The sequence below is a fragment of the Papio anubis genome, chromosome 2 (assembly GCF_008728515.1).
Source record: "Papio anubis isolate 15944 chromosome 2, Panubis1.0, whole genome shotgun sequence".
Taxonomy (NCBI): domain Eukaryota; kingdom Metazoa; phylum Chordata; class Mammalia; order Primates; family Cercopithecidae; genus Papio; species Papio anubis.
Window position 1 is genome coordinate 116,641,077 of NC_044977.1, and position 23,539 is coordinate 116,664,615.

A 23,539-nucleotide genomic window follows, 5' to 3' on the forward strand; every position below is an offset into this window, starting at 1 on the left:
CAAACAGGATCAGGACAAGTGAACAATCTAGGTAGACAGGGCGGGATGGTCTCAGGAAGCTTCCATGCCAGCTCCAACTTTCCTACACTCCCTGAAGAGCAAACTGATGGCTTTTTTTTTTTTTTTTTTTAAGAAACATCGCTACAGAAGAGATTTCTGCTTCTCTGCTCTACTTGTAAGGAAATACTATACCGAAGTCATCTCTGAGTGAGAAAATTTAGAAAGTAAAATTGAAAGTGATTTATTAAATTGCATAGTTTATCTGTTTTCCATGAATGAATCTTTTTTTTTTTTTTTTTTTTTTTTAGTGTTAGAATTAATGTTTTATTGTCACACAGATGGCAACTGGGTTTATGTCTTCATATTTTATATTTTCTTAAATTAAAAAAATTACAAGTTTTAAATAGCCAATGGCTGGTTATGTTTTCAGAAAACATGATTAGACTAATTCATTAATGGTGGCTTCAAGCTTTTCCTTATTGGCTCCAGAAAATTCACCCACCTTTTGTCCCTTCTTAAAAAACTGGAATGTTGGCATGCATTTGACTTCACACTCTGAAGCAACATCCTGACAGTCATCCACATCTACTTCAAGGAATACCACGTTGGAATACTTTTCAGAGAGGGAATGAAAGAAAGGCTTGATCATTTTGCAAGGCCCACACTACGTGGCTGAGAAGTCAACTACTACAAGTTTATCATCTGCGATGTTCAAGGCTTCCTGAAAAGCAGCCTTGCTCTCGATCTGCTTCACCATCTTTGCTGCTGGGGTCTGAGGAGTGGCTGTAAGGACCGATGGAAATGGATCCAAAGCACCAGACCGAGCTTCCCATGAATGAATCTCTAGTTAACATAAATTGGTTAAAATCATACACACAGTAATTGAAATTATTACCCATGAGGTGGAACCAGAGAGAAATAGATACTGAGCTGTAATGCATTTCACTCATCCCAACTCATTCTTTCTGTCAACTGTGCACCCTCTGCCTTCCTTTTTAAGATTTGTACAAATTTAAACAAAGTCAAACTAAGCTGGAATAAAGGCAATGTGGCATGTGTATAGTCAAGCAAGAAGTTTGTTTTGTGAGAAGAATAAGCCCTCACATGTATTCAATTACTGTGCTCCAGCATGAGGAGCCTGAAAACCCTTCAGATGATTGGCTATTTAGGATAGTGAAAACTGATCGAAGAGTGAAAATAAATAAGAAATTTGGAGAGGCTTGGAGCTCTTATGATGTCAAAGAAATGTTGGCTGGGAGAGTTTTGAGGAAGTAAAATTAAAGCAATTTCTGAAGTGTTTGTAATTCAGATCCAAGCTTCTCAAGTTGCAATGTGCATCTGGGGATCTTGTGAAAATGCAGATTCTGATTTAGCAGGTTCATGGGAGGTCTCTACATTCTTCTTCTCCAACAAGCTTTCAGTTTGCTGACACTGCTGGTCCACAAATCATGCTTTTAGCAGTAAGGTTTTAGTTCATATTGGCCATTTCTGGGTTACTGAACTACTAAGATCCCCTAAATAATGATTAATATTTATATTTTGAAAAAAATACATTGCCAGTAATAAACATGTCTAAAATAATAGTGTTCTTACCTGGATTAATGATTTAGAAAACCAAATACTAAGTCCAAAGTGAACCCCAAGATGAACTTGAAATCAGTGAAATCAGCTGTAGAACCAGTTTTAATCTATATGAAGATCGACCTGTGTTGTATCTCCTGTCTCTAAGTGTTGAATTATTCACATAAATGCTTCAGAGCAGCCTCCCATAAATCAAAGGGAGAGAATTTAATTGGGAATAGTATAGTGAACAATGGTGAGAAATCTTGAGCTCCTAACCTGATTTACCTGATTATTCTCCCAGTTATCTTTCTCTTGTTCTGACCAAATCATTTCTGGTGATTTGCTGGCCCCTAAATTTAGCCCCAGGGACTCTGTCATCATGGTATATGATTTTTAAGCTCTGTGATTTTAAAGGCTTTTCAGATTGATATTAGATTCAATATTGAAATGTCACAAGTTCTTTGTGAGAGAACTTCTGCAGAAGGTTGGCAGTGGTTTATCCAAATGCCTTTTATTGGTTAATAAGTTTGGACAAATGTGGCTCCATCATAACAATGATTATTTCTGATGAAAGTATCTGATCAAACTCAATTTACAGAAATAATGTTTTATTCCATTTAAAAATAATAAAATATTCCTTTTCCCTTCTCAGGACAGTTTGGTTATGTAAGGATTGAATTATTTGTATAAATAAATTCCATTTATTGTCTTCATTTCTCCTGATTTTCTTTTAATAAATGATCCCTGAACACTAGAGGCAAGAAAGTTGACCAAGCATCTTAATACACTGATTCGAACAGTAAAAAGTTAAGTCCATTACAAATTGTATGTAATGCTTTAAATGTAGAGTGAACTAGTCATCAATATGCTACAAGTGGAATTATGATGATACAAAAATAGGCTTTGATAATGCTTTGTCTTACCTGCCTCACGAGATTGCTGTGAGGATCAAATGAGATAGTCTTTGAAAGTAATCACTAAAGCCTAAATGGTATTTCTGGCTTTGTCCTCCTTTTTACCAATCCATTATATTTAAGGTTGCCAGATTAATCTTAAAGCATCAGCTTGATTACATTTTTTCCAGCTCAAATGCCTTCAATTTTCCTCTCAACCTCTTTCTGAAGCATTGGGTTTGGTTTCTCTTGGCATTTAAGAAACATCACACTGCCTTTCTAGTCTTATCTCTAGCTATTTTCTATTCTAACCTCATATATCAAGGCTACTGGGTTACATTATATATCCCCTAATTTCCTGAGTCAAAATTTTTATTGTCTCCTACACATTGTCTCTACCCAGTTTTTCCATAGGGACCCTATTATCAAACATGTCCAAAATTAGGAGCATGTAAGTATATTCTTTATATATTTCCTATTATCCATTCCAGAAAAATCCATTCCTATTATCTAAGCCAGAAAATTGGAGTTACTGTCTTTCTCTTTCTCTCTCTTTCATCTTCTCTATCTCTGTGTGTGTGTGTTTCCTACACATTTTTTTCAGGCCCACCTTCACGTAGGAAATATGTAATTTTTCTTTATCTGTTCTTCTCCCTCAGGATCACCCTCGATAGTTAAATGCAACCATTAATTCTATCAGATATTTTTCAAGCCGAATATCTAATGGTTCTTTAATTGGACAGATATTTATGGAGCACATGCCATGTGTTGATGGTCGTGTCAGTTTCCTATTGCTGGTATATTACCACAAGCTTAAAACAACACATTTATTATCTTACACTTCTGGAGGTCAGAAGTCCAAAATGAATCTCACTGGTTAAAATCAAGGTGCTGGCAGAGCTGCTTTCCTTCTGGAGGCTCAAGAGGGAACTCCATTTTCTTGCCTTTTCCGCTGTCTAGGTGTTACTCACATTCATTGACTTGTAGCCCTCTTCCATCTTATTTATTTATTTATTTATTTAGAGACAGAATCTTGCCCTGTCACCCAGCCTGGAGTGCAATGGCGCAATCTCGACTCACTGCAACCTCTGCCTCCCGCGTTCAAGTGATTCTCCTGCCTCAGCCTCCCGAGTAGTCGGGATTACAGGTGTGCACCACCATACCCAGCTAATTTTTTGTATCATTAGTAGAAACGGGGTTTCAGCATTGGTAGCCAGGCTAGTCTTGAACTCCTGACCTCATGATCCACCCACCTTGGCCTCCCAAAGTGCTGAGATTACAGGCATGAGCCACCGCGCCCAGCCCCCTTCCATTTTTAAAACTAGCAACACATTCTTCCAACCTGGGCTTCTGTAGTTATATATCCTTCTTCAACTCTAACTCTCTTTCCTCTCTTTCACGTATAAGACTCCTTGTGATTACATTTAGGGCCCATCTGGATAATCCAGGGTAGTTTCTCCATTTCAGTATTCTTAACAATGACATCTGAAGTCACTTTTTCCATGTTCGATAATATATGCACAGGTTCCAGGGTTTAGAATGTGGACATCTTTGAAGGGCAGTGGTGGAATTATTCTGTCTACTATAGCTGTCTTCCTAAGTAGTGTAAACACAGAAAAATATTATGATGTAGTCCATGCCCTCAAGGAAATCAAAGAGAAAGCAGTCAAATGAGTGAGTAGCTACAATATGCTGTAATTATGGCTCTGGAATTATGATGAAAACTATATAAAATCTGGGGGGATCAGGGGAGTCTTTGGGAAGGAGGGTTATCTAAAACAGAGCCAAAATTCTATTTGAGCCTTTTGTTACATTTTAGGAGGGAGGATAATGGTACTAAAATAAGTTGGTACAATAACCTAGTTTCTAATAGCATCAATCAATCAATCTCATGTTATCACTTTTACAGTGGAACAGACTGGCTTAATATAGATACTAGTTCCACTCCAAAGATATAAATAGGGGTACTATGTGTATATATCATATTCATATACATATTCTCTCTTTTTGCCTTTAGAGACAAGGTCTCATTCTGCTGCCCAAGTTGGCATGCAGTGGCCTGATTATAGCTCACAGTAACATCAGACTCCTGGGTTCAAGCAATCCTGTTGCCTCAAAGAGCTAGGATTGAACTACAGGCGCACATCACCGTACCCAGCTAATTAAAAAAATTTTTGTTTGTAGAAGGGTCTTTCTAGATTACCCAGGCTAGTCTTGAACCCCTGACCTCAAGCAATCCTCCCTCCTCAGCCTCCCAAAGCACTGGGGTTACAGGCAAGAGCCAAAGCACCCAGACAACATATTCTTTATGTATATGTTGTATACCATTTAACATATATGTAAGTGAGAGAACACATATGTACATAGAAAAGGATGTACTTTTCTATGGGTAAAAGGAAATAGAGAAACCAGGAACAAAATTTGCCCTCTGAGAGCTTATACTCTAGAAGGGGAATAAGACTTGGGCATAAATGTTTACTGAAACATAAGGCTGAGAGAGTTGACTGTCATAGAGATATCGATACAGTACTATGTGTATGCAGGGCTGGAAGTGAGTGTTTTCAGCTTAGAGAAAGTAGAGAAGACTTCACAAATAATGTCTTACTTGAGCTCAGGTCTCTAAGGATGGGAGGCTGGGTTTTGGTCATGTTGGTGATGAGAGAAAATAATATAAAAAATGACATATATCTCCACATTGCTATTAGGTAGAGGAGAAAGGAGTTCCTCCTGGAGATCTCTGGGTCTTTGAAACAGCAGTAGAAGAGATGTGAAATCCAATTACAATTTCACGTATACCAAACAGAATTATTCACATATCTCTACTGCTCCCACCACATCTTCAGAAAGATTTCTGCTGCAGTGCTCTAAGGGAAACATGTAGAAATAGATCATATACTTCCCTGTTGGAATAGGAAAGATGAAGAGATTCACAAGGGGGAAAACGTGCTGTGACTGAACATTTTCTAGATAAAACACAGAGAAGTTTATTGCTTTGAGAAATTATTTCACAATAATTCATTCAGTATATATTAAGCACCAGCTCTGCAAAACACTGTGATAGGTAAGATGAGGAATACAAATATTTTAAAACATCGTTTCTACTTTTCAATCCATCTAGTGTGGGAGTAAAAACAGAGACTGAGCATATTACAAAGCAGTGTGTGATGCATGCTACATGATTAGGATACAGAAGAGTGGGAATTCAGATCAGTTCTAGTGGGTATCATGAGGGAATTCTCATAGAAGAGACAACACCTGAATCTGGCTGGAAAAATAAGTAGGATTTAATAGAGCAACTGGGACATAGGACTGGGGAGAGAATAAATTGGAAAGGATAAAATTTAGGCAAAAAGAATAGTATGAGAAAAATCACGGGGGTAGCAAAGTCAAGATACATTTAGAAACTGTACATGCCCCTTTTTTCCTCAAATATGAACTGAGCAGTGGGCATAAGGAGAATAACAGCAAATGAGATAGTTCCTGACTTCAAGGAGTTTGTAGCCTTGAGGGGGTACTGAGAAGCAGATAATTAAAATAAAATGTGATTTATATTGTGGCAGAAAAAAAAGAAAGTCAAGATTTTACCTAGCCTAGGAGTCACCAAGCAGAGAGGCCTACCTAAGCAGAGCTGTCATCTTAACTGAGTCCTGTCCTGAGGGGTTACTGTGAGTTGGCCAAGGAAAGAGAGGGAAAATAGAGAAATCCATGCAAAGATTCAGAACAGGAAGATCAAGATCACAATGTGTTTGAGGAACTCTAGGCAGTTTCTTTGCGGTTGGAGTCCAGGCTACATAGGAAGAGAATAAGGAATTGGATGCAAACAGCAGCTGGGTCATACAGGACTTTTTGAGACCTGATAGGAGGCTATTTTAACATCTAGGTAAGAGTGGATGAGGGTTTCAAAGTATGAAATGGCAGTGACAATTAATGAAGAGAAGAATCCATATGAAACGACACGGGGCACATGGGGAGGAAATTCCTCAAATCTAGTCTCATTGAGAGAGATTTTGCTACAAGAAATTTTCGTGAGTGTGTTGCTACAGAGAACAGTGATGAAAGCACACTCAGGAGTAAAGCTAAAGGCTACACCTTAAGAAAGGCAAGGTGGTGAACGCAAAGACAACGGACAGGAAGTTTGTAAGTAAGAAAAGAAAGGTTGGGGGCCGTGGAGAGCAGAAGTGACAAAGGAAAACAGGAAACACTGGATTTGCAGTGAAATGTTATTTTTGCATAGAGGCTAGTGTAGACAAAACTAGGTGGAAGGTTGCCTTTGTAATCAAGTCACCTTAGTTGGGCAAATGCAACTTGATAGATCTTCTTATCTGATGTACAAAAGTATGATTATTTGATTTGGCCAAGATCTTTAAGGCTGAATTCTCATAACAAATTAAAAAATCTCAGGAGCCTCAAATCGCCACTCCACTTTACTGTACTGCTGGTCTACATAGCAAAGAACGAAGGGTATATTTCCTGGTAGGAGAGCAGAGTTACCCACATGCTACATGTATATAAATCTACAGTTTTATATTTCTTGGTTTTTTGGTGAGAAGAAAATGTAGTTTAACATGGCATTCGGACTGTGGAAAATTCCAGAGGACGTTGTCAAGATTTACTTGCTGCCAATATTATCTTCAGGACTCCTTCTTCCCTCCTAAGGTTTTTTTCTGCAAATAATAATTCTTTCAGCTTCAGCCCTAATTACTAGGGCCCTTAATCTTTTCCATGGTTTTATAGTCCTTGAAACAAACATATGTGCTTATTATTGAAGGCAGCTTTTGTTTGCCAGAAACAAAAATACTTAGAGATCGTCTTCTTTAACACATCTTTTCACGTCTGCTACACAGCTCAGTTCTCTCCTTCTAACTCATCCTTCACCCAACTCCCCCCCAATTTTTTATTGAAAACTGTTCACACATTGCTAAGCTCTTTTGTTTTGTTTCTAAATACACTGTGTAGTATTCGTGTAGAACGGCAACTTAATATAGACTTAAGATATGAACATTTGTTAAATATACTTGACCACCAACTAAAGGGTTTCTTCGTAAACACTCTTGCTTACATGGTACCCAATTAACCTTTTATCACTTTTCAAAACATGCATAGCTTTATGGCATAAGCTCATTTATCTTTGCTAAAAGCCTTCATAGGAATCTGAACAAAAATAGTTTCTGTTAAATAGTCAACTCTAATGTGGAGCTTTTTATTGCATTTTTAACATTTTTTTCTTGTTCGTAAGCCCTTTAATGATTAGAGTAAAAATGTAGATAAATAATTCATGTAACAGAGTATAAGCTCCAAGAGCCAGTCTCAAAAAATGATGACCAGAAAATCACAGATGCAGTAGCAATCTTGGACAATGGATGAAGAAATGATGCAAAAAACTTAAATTAGAACTTTCTAAGCAACCAAAAAAAAAAAGAGGACTGCTTATTCTATTACTCTTCAAGCTGGGAAGAAACCCAAAACCACCAAGTAGGGTATTTTTAAAACGCCAAGACAACTACTATAGTCTTTAATAGTACGTTACTTGGTGGAAATCACTGGCAATCTTACAGCAGCATCTATGAGACATTTGGTTTAGGTCTGTGACTCCAGGTGCAGGTGAAGGTATACCTCTGTTGTTGCCCGTTTCTGACTCCAACCTAGATCAATACACTTACCCATCATAGTTCTTTCATTTCCATTGATTTTCTTTTGATCATAGGGCTGAGAAAATTCTTAAGCTATTTTAGTGTTGAGTTTTTAAAATATGGTCTGTTGATGTAAATGTATGTACAGATTGTTATTGTTTAAGTGAGAGAGCCTTCCTTTCACTGATTGGGTCATTTTCCTTTTTGGGATAGTGTTTGGAATTGGGTGTCACATACTAGGAGGGCAGGTCTTAGTTGTAAGCATGTAAGAAGACACTTAGAAGTAGTAATAAACCTTGTGTGGCTTGACTAGCATCTTGCTCTTCTACAGTCTTACAGATTTCAGTAGCTGAAAATAAAAAGTCCTCAACTTAACAATAAAACACAATCCACTTAATTCAGGTCTGAATTGCATTCAAACCTTATCTGGGAAAAAATAAACCTAAATCCCTTTATTACTGGTTATGTCAATATACATTTTAGATGGATCAAAGATTTAACTATAAACAATGAGGTTGTCCATACAGAAAAAAAGATGAATGAATTAAACGTTGAAACGGGGAAGGTCTTTGTATGCAAGAAACAAAACTCAGAAAACACAAAGCAAACACTGATATATTTCAATAATTGAACACAAGAAAAAATTTTCTGCCTAGCACAAAATAACATAAAATTCAAAGAAAAGTTGAGCAAAATTATTTGCAACACACATGACCAAAAGTACTGATTTTATTTATCTATAGAGAACTCTTATAATTTCATAAGAGATTAATAAACAAATAGAAAAAATATACAAAGTAAAGGAATACATCTAATATAAAAAAGAAATACAATGACTTATAAGCATAAGAAAAGATGTTTTACCTCAGTTTAAACATGCAAATTAATACAATAATGATATTACATTTATATTGAAATGGAAAATATAAAAAATTGATAACCACAGTTTTGATTAGAGAGTAGGGAAATAGATACTTTAATACACTGTTTGTGGAATGTAAATTTGAATAACACCTTTTTAAATCAATTAGGAAATCAGTAGAAAAAAACCTTAAAATACGCTTTTTCCAAACTTTCTGTTTGTAAGAATTATCTGTACTTACATTCGTGTGCACAAATATATATTCAAAGATTACATTCCATTTCTTGTAGTACTTTCTGCTTTTCTCTGCATTAATAATTTTGATTTTGTGGTGCAGTTTCTACATTCTTTCCAAATTTAACAAAAAAAATGTAAAATCTATACAAATAACACTTTTTTCACTGATGAAACATGTCAGTTTTAATTTTGTTGTATAGATATTCTTTCTACAACTCCCCAGCTTCATACTCTGAGCTGTTCTCCAGTCTCCTGAGCAGTGATCCTGGTTTTTTATTTCCTCTCTCCCCTGAATGTATGCCTTTGTGGACTGATACAGTGAACTTACATTTTGTTTGAATATAAAATTCTGTATGTTGATCATAATTATTTCTCGAAAATATTATGCAATGTCTTCTAGCTTCCAGAGCCGACATTGAGAATTCCTTTTGTTCCTCTGAGGAAGCTTTGAAATTTTTCCTTTTTTCTGATGCCGTGACATTTTGTGATGGTGTGCTTTCACAGGTGGTTTTTCCATCCATTGTACTGGGCAGTTTGTAGGCCCTTTCAATTAATAAACTCATGTTCTTTAAGTCTGAAACATTTTCATGTATTATTTATTTTATTACAATCCTATTTATTTTATTGTAAAATATAATCCAGGTACAGAAAAACATCATGAAATAAATGTTTGGTTTAAAACATCATCATAAGGAAAATGCTCAGGTAAAAAACACCCAGATTAAGAAATAGCACTTTGCAAGCCACTGCAAAAAAAGTCCTTCCACATGGACCATCTCAATCACAGCTTATTTCCTTTGTTATCAATCAACACTATTTTAGATTACTGCATCTTGCTGTCCTTTATAATTTTATCACCAAGTCGTACTTCCTGAAGCAGAAATTGTTTTAAAAGTATTTGCAAGTTTTTAAAAATCTACGTATTTTCTCTGTATTTTTTTTTCAATTTATTTACTGAGGAAACAAGAAAATTTAATTGGGAAAATTTTAAATAGTGTGAATTGTCTGATTTCATATCTATGGTATAATTTAGCATGCTTCTTTGATGTACTTCCTGAACCTATATATTTTCTGACCATTAAACCTAGAGACTTCATTATATACAGGTTTGGTTTTGACTGCAAGCCTTTTCAAAGGTAATCTTGTATATATCTATCCAGGAGGCACATGATGACTCATTATTTCTAATTTTGTGATGTTTAATACCTAGATCCACTGATTCATTGGAAGCAATAAAACAAGTGACAACTGAAATTCTAATACAATAATTCCTTCTTTTATTAGCTGAGATACTTCTACTAAGAGTGAATTCTCATCTACCATTTGGCTACCTTGATGTACAGTTGGTGGAGGAATGGCAGGACAAAATATTTAACTGTTCTTTTTACTTATGAGTTTTCAAAACAATGAATTATTTTCCAGTTATCTGCCATAGGTGGTAGATGTTTTCTTTTTAATTATTATTCACTTTAGAATTTAAACTCGATTTGTTTTCAATTAATTGAAATTATCCTTATTGATGTTCAAATTGTCTTATCTTTAGATAGTGAGATCATCTTTGTATTGGTTCCGATGTCCTTTAGATATATTCCTAGAAGTCTTTGACAAGATATTCCAGGTTCACCTTCTACAGTTTGTTCCCCAGACCTCTCTTTCTATGTGTGTTTGTGTGCGTGGTGAATTTTTTAAAGTAGGAAATGTTCTTTTAAGACCACAATCTGGTCCTTAGGGATGCTCATTGCTACTAGCTTCATCATAGTTTGCATAACATTTTTTAAAGTGTTCATTCTGACAGTTGCACTTTAAAATTGAAACCACAAGGTGGGTTTTTACTTAACCTCTTCTACTCTGATTCAGAATATCCTTTCTTCCACATTAAGAGTGCTGGTTCTCAAAGACAGTGCAGTTGATAGAATTAGCATATCACAATATCCCTCTGCTGTATTCTGTTACACAGAAAGCAGTTTCAGAGTAGCAAGAGCACTGCTACCACTGTAAATATGATTATTGAAAATAATGAAAATTTTTACCCATGATTTTTGTATTATCTTTATATTTCTTATAGCTGTACTGTGTCTTCATTGTCAGAGCATGCAACCAGCTTACCCTGTACTCCACCATATAGCCCTCATTTAGTCTTAGCTCTCTGGTATTTAGTGCCCATTATCAGTCCTTATGTCCATGTCACCCTTCTGTTTGTCTACAGGTCTTTTTCTGGTAAACTTCTCAGGAGGTGTTCATGGTAACAGTATTCCCTAAGTTCTTGAATGCCAGTAACAGTTTGTCCATGCCCTTCGTACTTGTAGGAAAGTTAGTTTATGACTGAATATAAAAATAACTTGCTTACATTCTAACTCCTTATCTTTCTTTTTTTTTTTTTTTTTTTTTTTTGAGACGGAGTCTCGCTGTGTCGCCCAGGCTGGAGTGCAGTGGCGTGATCTCGGCTCACTGCAAGCTCCGCCTCCCAGGTTCACGCCATTCTCCCGCCTCAGCCTGCGAGTAGCTGGGACTACAGGCGCCCGCCACCTCGCCCGGCTAGTTTTTTGTATTTTTAGTAGAGACGGGGTTTCACCGTGTTAGCCAGGATGGTCTCGATCTCCTGACCTCGTGATCCACCCGCCTCGGCCTCCCAAAGTGCTGGGATTACAGGCTTGAGCCACCGCGCCCGGCACTAACTTCTTATCTTTCGTATGTTACTTTAATTTTTACTGGTATAAAGCATTGTTTCTGAAGTCTGATGATGATCTAATTATATAACAAAAGAGTCTTCATTTTAAGAGATTTGGTGATTTTAGCTAGATGTAAATGCTTGTATTATTTCTTTGATAGTCAATAATCTTGTTAACATATGTCTTGATGTTGGTCATTTTTGATCAGTTATTGCAGATATTCAGTGTGCCTTTTGAAAATGTGACAACAAATCTTTTTCTGTTGTATTGTAAAAGTGTCTTTGAATATAGCTTTCATTGTATTTGTTGTGTTCTCCTTGTTTTGGTTTTCTTTTTTGAAGGTTTCATATACATGTATATTGAATCTCCTTTTTCTATCTTCATATCACTTATGCTTGATTTTTTCTTATTTCTCCCTTCCTCTCCCTCTCAGCTCACATCCTCCATTCCTTCCTTTTTGAAACTTTTTAGATTTTTTCGACTGTTTACTATTTATTCCTATTTCTTTGAATATTTTTCTGTCTCTTAAAGCATTCTTTGGTCTGCATTTCTTTTAATTTAGTCTTGATTTTAAAAATTATTTTTTCTTTTATTTATAATTCTTTCTTGAGTTATATTAAAGCATCTCTTAACTTTTCTAATTCTGACTTATGTTGTTATTTCATAGGTTGTATTATATTCTTAATGTTTTCAGTTTATCTAATTTCTATCTCTCAAAAACTTATTAGAATTTCTTACCTGCTATCTCTTTTTCTATTCCTTTTTGTTCTGATAAGTTTATATATTTTTTAGTCCTCTCCTTACATTTTGTGAAAATTAGCAACAGGGAAAAAAACACACATGTCTTTTATTCCCAGTATTTAATCAGCTCTATTTTCCTTGTGAATTTGTCCTTTCCTTATTTAAACTACAGGAATTTTCTATCCACTCATATTAATTAATCTTTCATTGCTGATATGTGTTGCAAATACTTACTTTCAATATGTGCTTTTCATCAGTTTTTTAAAAATCTTGTTATCTGATGTTTTGACATTTTAATTTTAACTTGTTATTCTTTTTCTTTATTGTTTATGTTGTTTTATGTCTTGTTAATAAATTCTTCCCTACTTCAAGGACATGACAATGTTTTCCTATGCATTCTGAAACATTTAAAATGTGCTTTTATGTTTGTATTTTTAATTTGTCTGGGGTTGATTTTTGTGTGTAGTATGACATAGGGATGTTTTCTCTATGGGTAGGGATAGCCATTGGTAGCTGAGGCATCTCTCCTTTCTCTTGATTTGTATTTCCCTTTATATGCCATGTTCCTCTTTCTTCATAGATCTGTTTATGGGTTCACTGTTATCCTACACTGGTCTGTCTCTGAACTGATGTAACACTCTTTGATTACAATAGTTTTATAGTAAATAATGAAATATGGTAGACAAAATATTTGCTGCTTATTCGTTCAATTCAAAATAATCTTGGCTATTCCTGACCCTTACTCACCTAAAGTGTGTAGACAAACAGTGTTGAAATTTTGATTAGAATAGCCTTGAATGTAAGGAGAAATTTGAAACCTATTTTTATTTTCTTCTGTTTTGCCCTTAGAGCTGACATATAGTGTCCTCACATGGAACATTTCCAGATAAATTTTAAAAAAGAATGTGTGTGTGTGTGTGTGTATGTGTGTGTGTATGTGAATATATGTGTGTGTGTATATATATGAATATATATATATATATAATGCCCCCCACATACATACACAGAAAATACACCTTTACACGTTTACACATGAATGACATATTTGTAGAGATTTATATACAAATTGGTGATAGTCAATGTCTTTGGGGAAAAAGACTACGGGATTAGAATCTGTAGTAAGAGGGATGTCTACTTTTCACTTTAAAATATTTTGTTTTATCTTATGTATGTATTACTTTTTCATACAAGGAATCCCACTTTAAGACCACACTTGACTGGCCTAAATCCACATCTTAATTATGATAGGTGATTGGTGTGAGAATGATTTTTCTACATCTTCTAACATTTAATACAACGCACCAGGAACCCAGAAGTTCCCAAATGGAAAGTTTAGAGTAATTATCCAAGTTTTCTTACTAAAGATGACTATGATGTCAGGCAAATATTTCACATGGAAAAAAATATATCCTGCAAATGTATCTGATAGCGTATTTTGTGCTGTGTGTGTAGAAGAGAGGAAGAGTAATCAGTTGACTGCTAGTAATGTGAGAACAGGGACCACATTTTATTCACTTTTCTATCATTGACAACTAGCTCAGTAACATACATAATAGATGCTTAATAATAATCTTTTAAACAATGAATTAGTGAATAAGCACATCAACAGGTATTAAAGATATTTTGAGAGTGGTATGTAGGAGTTTGTTGTGGGGTGCGATACAGAACTTGGAACATAAAAGGGCTTAGTAATTGTCACCTGTTGCTTTTGTCAGTACTTTACACACTATCTCTATTACTATTATTCCAGAGATTTATCCTCAACCTGATTCTGCTGGTATTTTCTTGCTAGTGACTGGTTGAAGATAGAAGTTTATCACCTTTGTTGATTTCATTACTCTGAGGTGGATAGATAGGTCTCCATAGGCTGTAGTGCTGTACCTAATGAGGTAGAATTTAATAGTGTTTAATATCTTGAACATACAATAAAACTCAAATGATCAAGGGCAGTAGAAAGACAGAATTTGCTTAACAATAGTGCATGTAGAATTTTTAAAGTTTTAGTAGAAAGTACATCTCAATCTGAATTATCAGTATGCTATGGCCAACAAAGAATGTAATAGTATTGCAAGTTAAATTAAAATAAATATAGTTTGTGCAATGAGGAAGTTGATAGTGGGACTCTATTAGGCAGTGATGAACTATACGTAAGTGTTTATTATGGTCAATCCTAGACATTAAACTTTCCAAGAAACTTAGGCTTGGGACCAAATTTGGAGAACAGTGATTAGAATTGTGAAAAGACTGCACTATTTTGTATTGCAAGTGGGATTTTTTGCTTTGAGGAGAAAATAACTCATGGAAGATATGAAAGCTATCTTTAAATATTTGAGAGCAATTCAGGTGATGAAGACTGTATGACCATACAAAGAAAACAATGGAGCAATAAATCAATATAAAAAGATATCTCAAATAGTCCAAAATGTAGCCAGCTGTTTTAGAATTCAGACCCATGGCAGTGTTCAATGGCAGACTTCACAATTACATGTTGAGGTTGTGGCAAAGGGTTAAGGAACCACTTATGGGGCTGGATCAGATGAGATTTATGCTGGAAATTTCATATTCCATGAAATTTGAATTGGCATACTGTAGCATGACTTCAGATAGGGCTGTATTTATTATTTGGAAAGATGGCTGCCAAATACCTTAACTGGTGAACTGGCTCAATAGAATTCAACTAACATTTTTTTGAACTCAAGAAATGTTGATTTGTGTTTACTGTTTTGAGACATGTAAAATAGACAAAACGAGGAATTGTACAATGATTTGCTACAGAGTATAGCATAGAAAGTGGTCTAAATCAGTCCAAATGTTTGAACCTATTCCAAACTTGACAATAGTTGTATGTTAGTAAGTCATAGAATTGGCCACGTGTTTAATACCCATTATGTTGCCTGACACATAGTAGACACCATTTGTTGAAAGAAGAAATGACTAATTTCTTTCACTGCTTGATTGATGTTCACTAGTTTCTAACCTGCCTGAGGAACAGAGGAAGCCAATTCCCAAGGCACCAGTTAGTTAGATCCCCTTTTAAGACTTTCAGCACAACTTTACCTCCTTGGAGAAGAGGCCATAACTAGTAATAGGATAGGCCATGGAAATAGGAGCCACAGTAACTGGTAAGAAGATCTCCTGTAGTGCAGAGGAAGGCAGCTCTGAGAACAAAGTTGAGTATTTTCAGGGGAGATAGAAATGTTTTAACTAGATAGTCAATCAACTCTCCAAAATTGAGACAGTACTTCAAATTAGAGCATTCCATTAGAAAATATTGCTTTCACATGAACATTCACAGAGTATATTTGAAACTTTTTTTGAACTCAGAAATAACATCCTGCAAACCATAAGGAAATATAAAACTAGTGAAAATGTAATCATATCAAACAACATCAAATTTTACAAAACATCAAAACCTGTTTATGGAAAGTGAAATTGTTAGAATATGTTTTTTAACTGTTTAATTTATTTGGTGCCCATGGCCATATGTGGCCACAGAGACTTGTAAAGCAATGCTAATTCTTTTATTTAGCCATTGGAAACATTTTTCTTTAGGCTATGTATGAGGAAATTCTATGATGTCCTCTTTGCTGTATTCTTAACTTGGGCTATATACAGATGAGAGATGATCTTACTTCACACAGTCTTCCTACCAAGATCATTACTGATTAGATAGTATAGAACCATAAACATTTCAGTATAGGTTTTATTTTTATTTGTTTCTAGTGACACGATTTGATCAAGACTTGGATCAAGAATTAAATTTATGATATCTTCCTAGATATTATTAATTTTGTTCTCTAAGAATAATAGATTTATGATTTAAAGAGATTTATTTACATTCCTTTTCTCTTCTTTTTAAAAAACTGTCACACATCTCTATTTAAAACACTGTTTGGATGCAAAAAGTCATTAATTCAAAATTGAGAAGTTTTTCTTCCTTTTTTTCTCTCTCACTTCCTCCTTTTTTCCATTCTTTTCTTTCTCCTTCTCCCACTTTCCCTCTCTCTTTTCTGAAAAATTGTGTCCAAGCTTCCCAAATCTATTCTCTAAATTCTTGCCCTGCATTTACCAAGAGGTGAAAAGATAATAAAATATCATTGTTTCTATCAAGTGAGAACTGTCAGCAGTGGGTAAGCAATACAAAGATTTTTGTAAGAAAACACTTATCTTAGTAATGTTTTTCTGTGAGGCAAACAGAGAAGAAATTATTTCTGAGTTTAAAAATAGTCAACACAACTTGGAAAACATGGTAATATTTATTCATGATAATAAACATGTTTTCAATGAAAGCCATAGATGTCCAAACACAAACTGAATCATGACAACCCAATGGTCTTTTTCACAAAAACCGTGACATATGTCCCATTAATTTGCTAAATGATATGAATGCAGAGAAAGGATGAATCAAAACCACTAAAATCCTTTTAAACACACCATCTAGTTTAGATGTCAACTCTGAAAATGGCATTCAAAAATGGTCCCTCTGTTTTACATTTATCTGCTGAGTTTTTGTTACTGTACCCTTACCAATTTCTTAAAAGCTTTAATTGTTATCATTCATTTCAACTCAAAACTGCTAGCAATTTGGTTTGACTTTCCATAGAGGACTAAATTCTGTCACATTAATATATATGTAGGTAGTTATACAATGTCATTTGTAAGTATATGGGTCTGAAAGGGTCATTATAAATGTTATATAAACCATATAGTATATAGGGTATATATACTATGTGGTGTATGTAATAGCTGACTAGAAAAAATATATATACCTATCTACTATATGATTATCTCTAATAGCTTCAGACTTCTTTTAAATTAAACTTAATATTTGGAACATTTTTAAAGTTTGTTAGAGATTTAAATTTTTATTCTTAAGTACCATCAAGCCAGATGCCTATATAATTGTCACTTTCAAAAATTTACCTCAATCTTTCCCAGAAGCCATTTAGATCCATCTGATATTATTTTAAAAATCAAATTAAATGTAAAAATGTCTAAATAAACTTGTCTTATTGGTAATTTATAATATAGTCTTCCTATTGTACTCTTTAAATTGAATTATCAGAATCTGAAAATTTTAAAAAAAGCTAAGTTTTATAAATAAAATCTCAGGAGGAAAAGGCACTTAAGCCCTGCACGTGGTTATTCCTGTCTGTATTCTCCACAACCCTTATCAAATGGAATTGATTTCTGGCCTGCATACAAATACAGCAAAGTGCCAGAATAAAGTCAAATCAGAATGCTTATGAAAAAGAATCAAGTTGGTCACCAAATGTTTCACATCAGTAGGAAATTTCTTTAGAGACTTCTGATGACAATTTGAAGGGTATGTTGCTATCAGATCAAGTGCAGGAGAGGTATAAGGCTACTGGAGAAATTCCCTTAGTTTATTGACCAGAAAGCTAAAACATTTGTCGTAACAGGAAAGCTTGACAAGATAATTAAATGAATGATAACAAAATCTCAGCAGGGAAGTGCCCATTAATTGAATGTGTTTGGAAGCATGTTTTCACAAGTGTAACCAAATTATCTAATTCCCATTCACATTAAAAAGTGATAGTCTATACCAACTAATTACTGGAAATGAAGGAAAAGGCCAGTACTTTGAACCAATAACACAGAAGAAAACAAAATTACTAACATCAAAAGGCTGCCATATTTGATAGCTTCTTAAGAATTCAGTTCATCATTTCACCCTTTGAAAGTATTTCAGTGAAACTCGCCAAAGAAAAGAATCCCAGTAACTTCTATTTGGTAGTGTCTTTAAAGCTGGAACACATTTCTCACATTCTTTGTATCCTTTTTTGATATTAATATGTGTGTCAGGATGAGTGTGCCAAGAGGTGAAAAAACTGTTGTTATAGATATAACAATTTAGTTTCAGCACTTCACTTCTGTAAGAAAATTAGTGCCATCTGTTTTCCTTTTTAGTGCTACATATAGTTGATAATTTTTTAAAAATGTTGTTGCTGTTTTCATGTACAGATCAGGAAGTCTGAAATAAAGCACCATTTTGGTCAACTTTTATATCTGAAATAAGGAATAAAATAATATATATTCAGATTTTCTGCTTTGAGTTGCCAGCAAGATGTCTCCAAATTGGATATTTTTAATGCTTTAGCAAATTATTTTCCAATTTGCATAAAGTTAGTAATAAACTTTGTTATATATCTGTGGTAGCCAATTAGATTCTGTTCATAGTCAACATGTTCAATAAAGATTTAAAACTATGAAATTTGTCACTTTTATTTTTCTAAACCCATACTCTAAAACATTAATCTGTTGGTAAACATTTGGCAAAAATTTTATATAACAGCAAAACAATGAAATGAAGTTCACTTTAGTGTAATTTTTATATAAATTATAAGCAGCTTTGCCTAATTTTTAATCGGAGCCAGGAGAATCTGAATTAACAAATAATGACAAAAATATTATTTTAATTTTTTACTTACATTGTTTTTCAAAGAAAATTATTATCTAAATAAACACATTTTCAACATACTTTCTAAAATTTAGTAAGAGTATTTATTTTTCTTGCATATAAAAATTATGTTTCAGCTTTAAAAACAGTTCTTAATGTTCTGTGTAATTGTGGAACATCCTTTTTCATTCAGAAAACTAGAGACTGGAAATTATAAAAGTAGCAACTAACACTCATTCACAATGACTTTATCACGTGACTGGTGAACAGCTATTAAACCTAGGCTGCTTTATCTTCCATAAAGTTATTCTACCCTAATTTAGAGAAAATAATAGGGCTATATTTTGTTTTCCGAAATCATTTTCCTAAATTAATATAAAGAGGATGACAGTTATGCTACATATAGGTAGATTGATAAATGCAGAGCAATAGATTGGTAGATAGCTATAAATATGGCCATCGTTAAAACACAGTATTTAATAGAATGTTTGGTTTTGCCAAATGAAGCAATGCATACAAAAGTATTCATTCATATCTTATTTTGCTGTCATTTCTATTCTGTTCTAGTGTTTTGTTTAATTAATACAGTAAAATACAGTGTTCCAATTGAACAATACTTCAGATGCTAAACAATTATTTCTATTTGTGTACACTGGCAGTTCACAGTTTAAAAGCATAACCACCTCAGTCAAAAACTGCATGTAGATCACTCTGGATTTTGAAGACTTTTGCTTCTAACAGAGATTTTTTTTTTTTTAAATTATGGAGGAATACATACATTTCATTGATAGATAACAATTGGGAGGGGGATTATAATCAAATAAATTCCTTGAAATAGATTTTTTATCTTTTAGTGTCAGTTTAATATCTTGCTCAGCACGTTTACATTCTCTTAGCATGGCAACTTTCTATTCATTACTTTATGGTAGTTTAATCACCCCCATTTTATGATCCTAGTTATTTGTATTCCATGAAATATTGCACATTTCTTTTCAATAGACCTTTTCCTTGATGACCAGAAGTGGAACTTATGTTTCTAACTGAAAACAATTGACACTTTATTTCTACAACATCTGTACCTAAGAGATATTTAACAACACAAAGCTAATCTTTCTTTTTTTCATGAATTTCTGGAGCTTTTAAATTCATAACATTAAAGTTTTATGAGTTTCATCTTAGATGAGACTTGCCTTTAAATACATGTTTGTGTTTTCTATGGAAGTTACCTATGTGTCTTCAAAAACCCGACTGGTCTAATCTAGAAAAATTACTCTTTGAGACAGTCATGTTTCTTTGTTTTTCTTTTCCTTTTTTTCTTTTCCTTTTCTTTTCTTTTCTTTTTTTTTTTTTTTTTTTTAGAAAAAAGAAAGACAAAACAGCAATAAACATTTTAGCTCTTTAATGAGCAAAGATCATGTTTCTTAGCATTGGACTAATAGTCATTATCCAGATTATCTTTATTTCACACAATGACCAGTGACATGGCCAAGATGTACAAAGTTGGTTCCATCAAGTAGTATACAATTTTTTTGTATAATAATCTTTCATTCTTGAAAAAGAGTAACTGAAAAGAAAGGTTTCTGTTACTGCAGTTAGTTTGTCAGAGAAAGTTCTTTGCATTATCTTATAAACTATCAAAATTGCTAGTCATCTGAAAAAATGTAAAAAAAAAATCACATAACTTTAGTCTAATAGAAATATAGTACAGGTAAGAGAGAAAGTATTTATCAGGATGTGCTCTTTAAGTCCATCTCATTTTTTTTTTTTAAATATAAATGTACATCTGATTACATATACAAACATTTGGAAAGGTCTGTGATATACTGTTACTGGTAAACAACAGGGGGATGAAGAGTTTCCTGTGGTCTGAGAATATTCATTTAAAATCACACGTATGTGTAAGACTAAAATCCTCCAGGTGTTGACTCTCCTAGGTTCTGTATCTACGTTGCACTCTACTGAGATTGCGTGAGTAAATTCCAGTGAATGAACCTCAGTGAGAAAGATAAGTGATGTAAAGAGGGACATAACTTTATAATGAATTGTTATTAGTAAACGTTTTGTCATGCAGCATAAGTAAATCAATGAACTCAGAACTATAATCAGAGTGTTAATACTGGGGCATCCTCATATCATGAAAGACTGTTGCAAGTAACTCTTTGGACACACTTCACCTTACCAAAAGGAACAAAATACAGAGTAACAAAAAAAACACAGCAACTTATAGATCCTGTACCACATGTCCAATTAGGGTTATAGTTCTATAAATTATCTAGATGAGAATGAAAAGAACATTGAAAACAGGGAATTTTTTTTCTGGGATTCATATCAGCGAGTATTCACCACTATACCTATAGTTTCTTCAAATACCTTTAATAACTAATTCCTTCTATATTGAAACTACTGTGAATTATTTTATTGTAATTACTTTTGCCCCTTAAAATCTTTAGGTTCTGCCAATTGATGGAGGAAGCTTCTATTAAAAACTCCAATGGGATGAGAAGAATTTTAATTACGGCTTAATCAGCAGCACAGCCACCAAGCATATAAATTATCATGCACATCGTGCTAAAAATATCCAGTTTCCTTTATCCCCACAACTTTATACTGACAGCACTTATGTGATAATGTTGTACCTGCCAGTCTTTAAACTTCTTTGTTTTACTGGCAAATTTCAGCATGAGCCTTTGCTAAGGCCATTAACAGCATTGACGCTTTGTGTACTTATCCAAATATGTAAATATGGTCTACACAATAAAACGGCTCCAAATAAAAACTGGTGAAAATTATCTGACATTCCATTGGTGTGTCCCTTGTGCATATTCATAGTTTTTTTATTTTTATTTTTTATATTTCAGACATAGTTCTTTCCTGTTTGGTGTTCCACATGCCTAATTCCATTATGTAACTTAAATCTTCAAAAAATTAATTCTTGAATGTGAATGAAAAAGTATCATTCGGCACAATTGCTTCAAGCAATTGAAATTTGTTTTTAAAGTTGATTTGTATATACACAATTCATTTTTTTCAAAACCCCCAAAGTTCTTGATATGTATATTCACATAACATTCCTCCTTATTTAAATAGTAAGTCTTGTAGGTTGAAAGCCAAGGAATCTTCAGTAATCGTTTACTGCAATCCACCAAAAAAATAGTTTGTTTCTGTTATCTGGCTATACCCTGGTTGTTGAATGTGAATGGGGGTGGGGATGGGGATGGGGCAGAGTATTGTTCTGTCCTCCAGTAAATGTGTTGAATGTGTGTAAGGGCTGAATCCCTGGTATGGTGTTGGGAATCATTGTAATGGTGTTGGGTGTCATTAAGGGAACATCATCAGGTGACCTCCTCATAGCTAGTGTGTAATCTGGGGGACAGGCGGTCCGAAGAACCACCTCATGTGGATGGATGGACTCACATTCATGATCCAAATCAGTGTGCTTCATTTGGAGGGACATGATTTCTTCTTCTTGTGCATGGGTTAGATCATTGGTAGTAGTGCGCTGAGGGCTGCATCTCCTGTGAACATCATGTCTCCTCTTATCCTTTTTGTAGTACAGGGCTGCAAAGGCCAAGATGTTCAGAAACAGCAGTGATGCTCCAACTGCAATAGTGACACTCAGCTCTGTTGAGTAGTCCCTTTGATCCACTGAAAATGGACTTGGTTGTTGTTTGGGATCATCCTGCTTGGCAGTGGGAAAGGCTGACGTGACAGGTACAGAATTTTTTCTCGTAGGTCTGAAAGTGATGTCAGTTGATGGCACTTTAGTTGTTGTAGAGGTATACTGAGAAATGTCATTGAGATTATGCAGATGAGGTACCAACTCCAACCAGAGGTTCACCTTATTGGCTCTGTAATGTTCTTTAACTCTTGGTTTTAATCCAATATGGAGATAAAGTTGGTCTTTCTGGGAATATCTGGTCCATGCTACTTCTTCAAAACGGTTGGGTTTGGTATGAATGAATTTCGTGTCTTGAGGGACTGGTTGATTTGGGTCACTAAAAAGGAAAAGATAAAGTTATTTTGTTTTTTACTTAAAAATCATACTACTTTAACATATAATAATTAAAGAGATGACTCAGCAATGCTTTAGATTGTTTTTTAAATTAACTTGGGTCAATTTAGAAATATAAATCTCCTAGCAGGCAGATTGTTCGATGAGTAATAATGTAAGGCAATAAGTCTCACATTCTTGTTCTCTCGGCCTATCCTGAGATCTACCCAAAGATTTTAAAGAATTATTTAAATACTCACATACGTATGAGTTGTCTCATAGGCAAACTAGCAGAGATGACACGGAATAGTGGAAAAGAGTTTTGATTTTAAATTAGTAGATAAAGCGTTGAGACTAGGTTCTGCTATATACCAGACATGTGACCATCTCTATGACACTCCCAGAACCTCAGGTCTCTTTTTCGTAAAGTGGGATTAATAGTACCTGATCTGCCAGATTCAGAAAGGTAGTTGGAAGGATGAAAGAGTGTTGTGAATTACAAAGCACTATAAAATAATATTTTGTACTGCTG

At 34.3% G+C, this 23,539-nt stretch overlaps 1 protein-coding gene and 1 pseudogene across 16 annotated transcripts in view; both read right to left on the reverse strand.

Annotated features, from left to right (window-relative positions):
- Positions 1-350: 350 nt before the first annotated feature.
- LOC101012211 lies at positions 351-836 on the reverse strand (annotated as a pseudogene). Its single transcript, XR_643929.4, has one exon. The product of XR_643929.4 is annotated as a thioredoxin pseudogene (transcript).
- Positions 837-16,832: 15,996 nt separating this feature from the next.
- The window catches only part of NLGN1 (neuroligin 1), a 901,503-nt gene continuing 894,796 nt past the window's right edge, over positions 16,833-23,539 (reverse strand). For 12 of the 15 annotated variants that reach the window (XM_009201348.4, XM_021933772.2, XM_021933768.2 and 9 more), the window contains one exon: positions 16,833-23,011. In XM_009201348.4, coding sequence (XP_009199612.2) covers positions 22,189-23,011 — 823 coding nt within the window. In that variant the 3' untranslated portion in view covers positions 16,833-22,188. The remainder of the gene's footprint in view (positions 23,012-23,539) is intronic. The other 3 variants (XM_017955706.3, XM_017955704.2, XM_017955705.3) reach the window with 2 other exon arrangements.